The sequence below is a fragment of the Salminus brasiliensis genome, chromosome 15 (genome assembly GCF_030463535.1).
Source record: "Salminus brasiliensis chromosome 15, fSalBra1.hap2, whole genome shotgun sequence".
NCBI classification, from domain to species: Eukaryota; Metazoa; Chordata; class Actinopteri; order Characiformes; family Bryconidae; genus Salminus; species Salminus brasiliensis.
Window position 1 is genome coordinate 30,860,936 of NC_132892.1, and position 10,000 is coordinate 30,870,935.

Consider the following 10,000-nt stretch of genomic DNA (forward strand, 5'->3'; position numbering starts at 1 on the left):
ATTATTTACTAATGCTCACACAAGACTGTTATAACTGTCTAACACCAGCTAGAGTAGCTACCATCTAGTCAACATCAGCCGGAGTAGCTACCATCTAGCCAACATCAGCCGGAGTAGCTACCATCTAGCCAACATCAGCCGGAGTAGTCAACATCTAGTCAACATCAGCCGGAGTAGTCAACATCTAGTCAACATCAGCCGGAGTAGTCAACATCTAGTCAATATCAGCCGGAGTAGTCAACATCTAGCCAACATCAGCCGGAGTAGTCAACATCAGCCGGAGTAGTCAACATCTAGTCAACATCAGCCGGAGTAGTCAACATCAGCCGGAGTAGTCAACATCTAGTCAACATCAGCCAGAGTAGTCAACATCAGCCGGAGTAGTCAACATCTAGTCAACATCAGCCGGAGTAGTCAACATCAGCCGGAGTAGTCAACATCTAGTCAACATCAGCCGGAGTAGTCAACATCTAGCCAACATCAGCCGGAGTAGTCAACATCAGCCGGAGTAGTCAACATCTAGCCCACATCAGCCGGAGTAGTCAACATCAGCCGGAGTAGTCAACATCTAGTCAACATCAGCCGGAGTAGTCAACATCAGCCGGAGTAGTCAACATCTAGTCAACATCAGCCGGAGTAGTCAACATCTAGTCAACATCAGCCGGAGTAGTCAACATCAGCCAGAGTAGTCAACATCTAGCCCACATCAGCCGGAGTAGTCAACATCTAGTCAACATCAGCCGGAGTAGTCAACATCAGCCGGAGTAGTCAACATCTAGTCAACATCAGCCGGAGTAGTCAACATCTAGTCAACATCAGCCGGAGTAGTCAACATCAGCCGGAGTAGTCAACATCTAGCCCACATCAGCCGGAGTAGTCAACATCTAGCCCACATCAGCCGGAGTAGTCAACATCTAGCCCACATCAGCCGGAGTAGTCAACATCTAGCCCACATCAGCCAGAGTAGTCAACATCTAGCCCACATCAGCCGGAGTAGTCAACATCTAGTCAACATCAGCCGGAGTAGTCAACATCAGCCAGTCAACATCTAGCCCACATCAGCCAGAGTAGTCAACATCTAGTCAACATCAGCCGGAGTAGTCAACATCTAGTCAACATCAGCTGGAGTAGTCAACATCTAGTCAACATCAGCCGGAGTAGTCAACATCTAGTCAACATCAGCTGGATGTTAATAAATAAAATCATGTAGAACTAATGATCTCTTACACACCAAAATCAATTATAAATAATTTAACTTTATGAACACACACACACACACACACACATACACACACACACACATACACACACACACACACACACACACACATACACACACTTCTCAAACCATTTTCCTCTGACCCCTCCCCACCTCCTCTCTCTCTCTAACTCTGAAGTGTGACATTTCCAGCGCTCACGCCCCTTCCCTCACTCCCTCACTCCCGCAGTGTCGCTGCCTCACTCCGGGGTCTCCTGCTTCCCTCTGATCTCCCCTCTCTCAGTAAACAATGATGCCTGGATCATCATCTGAGTCGCCAAAACATTAAGACCACATCTTCACATGGCCATGGGGGGCACAGATAGAAAGGCAGGCTCGATAGGCAAGAGGATAAAAAGGACACATACATGCTTCAGTCTATCCACAAACATGACGCGCACACAAACACACACAAACACACACACACACACACACACACACACACACACACACACACGGCTTGTCTAGAGCCTGTAGAGAAGAAGTACTAGAAGCCAATAGAATAGGACTATGTAGAGCAGATTAACAGCATGACCCTATTGGCACTATGCTGCCTAACGCCAGGCGTGGGCTAGAGGGGTATAAATAAAGCCCCCCAGCATTGAGCTGTGGAGCAGTGGAAGACTAACTGAGTTCTCTGGAATGATGGATGATGAAGCTCCAGTACTTTTGGGATGAGTTAAAGTGTTTTGACAAAGACAATCCAACATCTTGACCTCCCTAATGCTTTAGTTTGCGGAACGCAATCAAATCCTCACAGCAATGCTCCAGCTCCAAAATCTAGTAGAAAGCCTTCCTCCCGGGACAGTAGAGACAGTTACTCCAACAAAAGCAGAAGTTTTTATCTCCTTGATTTCAGAAGAAACCATTATTGAGCAGGTGTCCCAATACTTTTGTCCATGTATTATTAATTCATATGCTTATATATTTATATTGTTTGATCTATACGTTTCTCAGGTGTGTATGTGCGAGTGTTTTTCTCTCTCTCACCTCTCGCTACCTCTTTTCCATCCTTCTTGATGGTCCAGTTAACAGCCACTCCCAGTCCACCCCAGTTCACCAGAGTCACTGCCTCCTCCAAGCTCTGATTGACCACCAGCAGAGACGGACAGTGAAGCTCCAGTCTCGGAGGCAGTTCCACACTGACCTCGTCCACCGCCGTGACCTCTTTGTGGGCGGCAGTGGCACTGAGCTGGACCTTGTAGCGTCCCGGGACGCCATATTTGTGCTGAGCTATGGTGGGGGGACTGGAAGTGTTGAGGCGGGGTGAAAGATCGCCAAAGTCCCAGGACAGTGAGACAGGCAGAACGGACGAGGAGGCGTTCAGGACGGCTTCGGAGTGGACGCTGGTGCGGACGGCCGATACCTGAACCGAGAAGTCCACCTGCAATAGGAAGAGTGGTTTCGGGCACATGATTGACAACAACTTCTAGACTGAAGCTCATATACAGTGCTGTGAAAAAGTATTAGCCCCTCTCCAATTTCTTCTATTTTTGAATATTTATCACATAAAAAAAAAATTATGTAATACAAGATAAAGACCAAACCTAGATCTCTCTCAAAACATAGACCACCCATGTGAAAAAGTAATTAACCCCTTAAACCTAATAACTGGTTGTGCCCTCCTTGTCAGTAAAAACTGCAGAGTTATAATCTGTGAGGAGTCTTTTATATCGCTGTGGAGGGATTCTGGTCCACTCTTCTTTGCTATTCTAATTTTGAACTTGCCATTTAAGGCCTTGCCACAGCATCTCAATAGCATTCAGGTTAGGACGTTGACTTGGTCACTCCAAAACTTTCATTTGGTTTCTTTGAGTCGTTCAGAGCTGGACTTGCTTGTGTGCTTTGGATCATCGTCCTTCTGCATAACCCAACTGCACTTGAGCTTTAGGTCACAAACTGATGTGCCAACAAGATTTCTCCCCCTCAGGATTTTCTGATAAAGAGCAGAATTGTGGTTCTACCAATTATGAGAAGACGTCCAGAACGTCATCACACTACCTCCACCATGTTTGATGGTTGGTATGATGTTATTATGGTTGAATGCAACGTTAGCTTTACACCAGATGCAACAGGACCCATGTTGTCCAAAACACTCCACCTCTGACTCATCAAGTCAAGACTCGTCTCTAATCAGTGTGAGAAACATGTTTAATTTAGTCAACTAGGTCGATCAGTCGCCAACAAACACCCACCTGGAAGACGTCCGAAGCCACGGTCAGGCCGCACTCCCTCATGACGCGGGGGTCCGAGCAGGCGGCGGAGCACTGCGCTTCGCTGATGTGGTTGGGCTCCGAGTTGGTGCTGCAGAGACACTCGTTCCGCGCCCCCAGACCACCATACAGCTGCTTTTTAAGGAAACATCTAGAGTTGCACTCCTTTCGCGAGAATTTCCCCTCCGCCAAGGACGAGAAGATCACCAGCTCACTGCCCCCCGGATGACCACTGTCCTGCAGACAGCCTGCGTAGTACAGCTCTGAGAGAGTGAGGAAGAAGCCAGAGACAGTTAGAGAGATAAATGCATCTCATCTATTAGTATTACATATATTACACTGCTGGGAACAACAAAAAAACATTAAAGAGGCAAACCCACAGAAAGAGTGGTCCGATTGACCCCCTTCCCACCCAAATACCCCCATATTAAAGCTTCATGGGAATATGTTGTCAAAACAGCTTTAAATAAAGCATTTTTAAAGGTCAGTATAAAAGCATTCTGAAATGTCAGAGCACTTAGAAACATAAGGGTCTATGTAAATTATTATATATTCAATTATATAAATATAGATATATTTATTTTGACATATTTCAGACACTAATCCAGTTAGGTCAGATAGATGCACGGCCCCTCACTGAAACTCGTCCAGCAGAACTTCACTGATCTGACCCTCAGTACAGATCACACTCTTTGATGAGACCCTCATCACATAAGACTGTACAATCGTTATTCCGCTAAAAGCATCCAGAGAACGCCAGGATCTGTCCCGCAGAGCAGCGGGTTCTGTTCCAGATCTACAATCAACAAACTGCCAAACTCCCTGCACTTCAACCGAGACCCCTCAGGGGCCGAGTGTGGGTTCAGAACGTGCTGCTGAAGGATTTAAAAGCTGATCAGCTGTTTAAAACAGTAATCCAGGATTATGTTTGGGTTTCAGCAGGAATTCCTCCTCACTGTGAAGCTCAAAGCTTCTCTGTTTCCTTTCAGAAACCGTATAAAATACAGTTTACTTTATTATTTCCGCTGTAGAAACTCAGCGTTTAGCATTGGAGAGGTTGGCATTTTAGTCTTTAGGGCACGTCAAAGACCTGGACTGCAAACTTAACTAACAAACTAACCAAGACACCAATTAACTACCTGACTCACTAACTAACTAATGCATGAACTAATAAACTAATACTCGGAATAACTAATACTCAGACACTTTATTATTAATACTCTATATATCACTGCTATAGACAACATCACTAAGTCACTTTATACAACAGAAATAGACATAAACATACATATTTATATTTAGCTCCACTCTCTCTCAGACTATACCCGTCTCATAAATGTACACATCAAAGAATTTCTACAGATCCCTCTTGTCTTTGTGTATTTTGTGTATATTTTGTATTTATTTAATATAATTTTTATATAACTTTATTTTAATATGTTTAGTATGTATATAGTTTTGTCCTCCTGTAGAGCATCAACCTGAGCCTCACCACAAGCATTTTAATGCATAAATGTCCTGACATGTTGTGCAGATGACAAATAAACCTGAAACTTGAAAACTTGAAAAAAAATAATTAACTAACGTATTAACCAACAGTCATTAACTAAATAATAAACTAAACATTGAACCAAATAACTAACTAAGAAACGAACTGACTAATAATCTAAACTATTACTAATTACTGATACATTAACCAACTAAAAACGGACTAGTAAGCAGACTGATAAACTGTCGAATTAACCAAGACTCTGACTTACTAATAAACTTACTAAAACATTGACTAATTACCTAATAAACAAACTAATAAATTAACTATAAACTGACTAATAATAAAATGACTAATACATTGACTAATTATGAGTATTTTTGAGAATGAGAATTAATGAGAATTAATGAGTAAATGAACTAAAACTAATTCACTGACTAATAAATGACTAAGGTATTAACAAATTAACCAAGACTCTGACTTACAAACTAACACACTGACTAACACATTGACTAATTACCAAATCCACAAACTAATAAATGAACTAACTATAAACTGACTAAAAATAAAATGACTAATACATTGACAAATTAGTTAATAAATTAATTAATGAATAAATTAACAAACAAACTAATACACTGACTAATGATCTAACTAAGGCATTAACTAATTAACCAAGACTCTGACTAACTAATACACCAACTAATACAATTTCTAATTATCTAATAAATGAAGTAACTATAAACTAACTAATAATAAAATGACTAATACATTAACTAATTAATGAATAAATTAACTAAAACTAATTAATTGACTAGTAATCTAAATGACTATGGCATTAACAAATTAACCAATACTCTGGCTTACTAACTAATACATTGATTAATTACCTAATAAATGAAGTAATAAAGGAACTAACTATAAACTGACTAATAATTAAACAACTAAAACATCAACAAATTAATGAATAAATTAACTATTTAATGAATAAATTAAGTAACAAACTAATATACTGATTAATGATCTAACTAACTAAGACATTAACTAATTAACAAATGAACTGATACACTAACTTACTAACTGATATACTGAGTATTAACAATAAACTAACAAACAGATGAAACTAAATGACTAATAACAGTGACTAACTAATAAACTAATTATAAACTGACTAAAACTCACTAATGAGTGAAGTAACTAAATATAAACTAATACAGTGACTAAGACATTGACTAATTACCTAATAAACAAAGTAATAAATGAACTAGTGATTAATTAAAAACTAATAACTAAAATATTAACTTACTAATAAATGAAAGAGAACTGACGAAGTTTCTCGCTCACCTTCACTGCTTTACTCGAATATGCAAATGAGCCCACTAACCAATCACAATGGTTTCACTGTGTGCTTTGAGCATCTCAACCAATCACAGTTCCAGGTGAGCGGTTCTGTGGGAGTGGGCGACTAATTCTTCCATTGTCAATCAACTTACTGCAGGTGTGTGAGCTGATGTTGAGCAGTGGTTGGTCCTTCAAATTGGATGGGTGGTCACACAGCATGTGGTCAGCTCTTCTCAGAGTGACCTCTCTTTTCTGCAGCAAGCTGACCATCTGGACCAGCATACAGTCGCACACGAACGGATTACCACTCAGATCACTGAGAGAAAGACAGAGACAGAGACAGACTGATTCATATTTAACGGTATGACGATATTTAAAGATGTTTTTACAATATACAATATTTATAACAATATTTCACCACAAAACAAACAAAATGTTTAAAAACTGCGATCCGAATCTTGTCCCACACTGAGTACCGTGATTTTTACTCGAAATATGCTTCACTCTACTGAATCAAATACGACTGATTCATCTTTGTAATGAAACGTGCATAAAAACACAAAAGCATATTGTGTTCCATAACAAAATGCATCACGATACAAAAATATATTGTCATATTGACCAGACTCAATGTATTAATTCATTCAATTTATTTATTTATTTCCCAAACTGCAACTAAACACTCATGGTTGTGTGTTCCACTGCTTTACTTTATAGTAGACAATTAACAAAGCATGGTAGACAATAATAATAATTCATAGTATAAGCTAAATAATTTAATAATCTAGTAGTTGCTAGTAAATACTGAATCATTCACAGTAAATACTGATTCATTTATAGTAGATGCTGAATCCTTCACAGTAAATACTGAACCATTCACAGGAAATACTGACTTGTTCACAGTAAATCCTGAATCGTGCACAGTAAATACTGATTCATTTATAGTAGACTCTGATTCGTTCACAGAAAATACTAAATTGTTCACAGTAAATACTGATTCATTTTTAGCAGACTCTGAATATGATCAAATCACTTATAGCATCTACTAAATAATTAATAGTAGATACTGTATAATTGTGTGTGTGTGTGTGTGTGTGTGTGTTTCGAGTTTAACAATCGAACAGTGGTTTGGTGTGTATAACATTATTTATCATTTCTTGTATGACATCATAACCATCAACAGGGAACGCCTCATTCATAAAATCACAGGGAGAGAGAGAGAGAGCGAGAGAGAGATGTATATGAGTGGGCTTCAGAGAGGGAACTGGAACTGCTCCACTGGGCGTGAATTTCTCTCTCATTCATGATAAGAGAAGGAATGCTAATCTCCCGACACTCGAGCCGTGGTGTAGCGGTCAGTTCCTCTTATCTGACTCTCCAGCACTGCGGCCAGTGCAGCAATTATCCCTTATATAAGACAGCAATGACACCCCTCGTTACTGTACTGCTCAGCGCTGGAGACAACCGTGCAGCAGCCAAGAGCACAGCTAATCTATATTATACCCCACCTTACAGCTAACATAGCTAACCTCAACCCTCCCGACTCTACCATCCCTAACCTCAACCCCTCCCGACTCCGCAACCCCTAACCTCAACCCTCCCAAATCTACCATCCCTAACCTCAATCCTCCCGACTCTACCATCCCTAACCTCAACTCTCCCGACTCAGCAACCCCTAACCTCAACCCTCCCGACTCCCCAACCCCTAACCTCAACCCTCCCGACTCCGCAACCCCTAACCTCCTCAACCCCTAACCTCAACCCTCCCGACTCCGCAACCCCTTACCTCAACCCCTCCCGACTCCGCAACCCCTAACCTCAACCCTCCCGACTCCGCAACCCCTAACCTCCTCAATCCCTAACCTCAACCCTCCCGACTCCGCAACCCCTAACCTCAACCCTCCCGACTCTACCATCCCTAACCTCAACTCTCCCGACTCCGCAACCCCTAATCTCAACCCTCCCGACTCCCCAACCCCTAACCTCAACCCTCCCGACTCTACCATCCCTAACCTCAACCCTCCCGACTCCCCAACCCCTAACCTCAACCCTCCCGACTCCCCAACCCCTAACCTCAACCCCTCCCGACTCCGCAACCCCTAACCTCAACCCTCCCGACTCTACCATCCCTAACCACAACCCTCCCGACTCTACCATCCCTAACCTCAACCCTTCCGACTCCGCAACCCCTAACCTCCTCAACCCCTAACCTCAACCCTCCCGACTCCGCAACCCCTTACCTCAACTCTCCTGACTCCACAACCCCTAACCTCAACCCTTCCGACTCCGCAACCCCTAACCTCCTCAACCCCTAACCTCAACCCTCCAGACTCCGCAACCCCTAACCTCAACCCTCCCGACTCCGCAACCCCTAACCTCAACCCTTCCGACTCTGCAACCCCTAACCTCCTCAACCCCTAACCTCAACTCTCCCGACTCCGCAACCCCTAATCTCAACCCTCCCGACTCCCCAACCCCTAACCTCAACCCTCCCGACTCCGCAACCCCTAACCTCAACCCTCCCGACTCTACCATCCCTAACCTCAACCCTCCCGACTCCCCAACCCCTAACCTCAACCCTCCCGACTTCCCAACCCCTAACCTCAACCCCTCCCGACTCCGCAACCCCTAACCTCAACCCTCCCGACTCTACCATCCCTAACCACAACCCTCCCGACTCTACCATCCCTAACCTCAACCCTTCCGACTCCGCAACCCCTAACCTCCTCAATCCCTAACCTCAACCCTCCCGACTCCGCAACCCCTTACCTCAACTCTCCTGACTCCACAACCCCTAACCTCAACCCTTCCGACTCCGCAACCCCTAACCTCCTCAACCCCTAACCTCAACCCTCCAGACTCCGCAACCCCTAACCTCAACCCTCCCGACTCCGCAACCCCTAACCTCAACCCTTCCGACTCTGCAACCCCTAACCTCCTCAGCCCCTAACCTCAATCCTACCGACTCTACAATGTAAGACGTTATTCAAATAGATATGTTGGCATATATGTATCTGTATATATCTGACTGTATATCTGTATCTGTAGGGGTGTGTGTGTGTGTGTATACACTCACATTGTAGTTAAATTAAATAAATTATCACATAGTCTTCCCTCAATGGTGGTGACCTGGTTGTTGCTCAAATCTCTGTGTGGAGAGAGGAAGAGAGAGAGGGTTAGTAAATGACTATTTTGCTGGATTCCATTTCTACCATTAGTCCAATGACTCTCTCTCTCTCTGTTTCTCTCTCTCTCGCTCAACTTCTCTCTGAATAATGCTTCCCTTGTTTGGCTCCTTTGGAGCAGCATATGGAAAAGTTCTGGAGTGATTTTGGTGTACCAGACAGGGAGGAAAAAGTGTGTGTGTGTGTGTGTGTGTGTGTGTGTGTGTGTGTGGTAAGACTGGAAAATGGGAGCAGTCTAGGCCTAAAGCGATGATATTTAATTGGTCTTAATGACCATGTGATTGGAGTGACCGTGGGTATACGCACGTGTGTGTATGTATTTCTGTGTGTGTGTGTGTGTGTGTGGGTGGGAGAAAGAGAGCAAGAGAGAAAAAAGGGGGAGAGAGAGAGAGAGAGATGGATAGACACTCCTAGAGATGTTCTGCCAGAATCTGATTTGGTTTGATTCACTTGAGAATCATTTGCGCTGTTATGGTTTGTATATCCATTATGTGATTCCTTTATTTGATTCATT

At 42.9% G+C, this 10,000-nt stretch overlaps 1 protein-coding gene across 1 annotated transcript in view; it reads right to left on the reverse strand.

Annotated features, from left to right (window-relative positions):
- The window catches only part of pkd1a (polycystic kidney disease 1a), a 117,412-nt gene that overhangs the window by 84,627 nt on the left and 22,785 nt on the right, over positions 1 to 10,000 (reverse strand). The window contains 4 exon segments of the mRNA XM_072657900.1: positions 2,249 to 2,642; positions 3,454 to 3,734; positions 6,454 to 6,617; positions 9,378 to 9,449. Coding sequence (XP_072514001.1) covers positions 2,249 to 2,642; positions 3,454 to 3,734; positions 6,454 to 6,617; positions 9,378 to 9,449 — 911 coding nt within the window.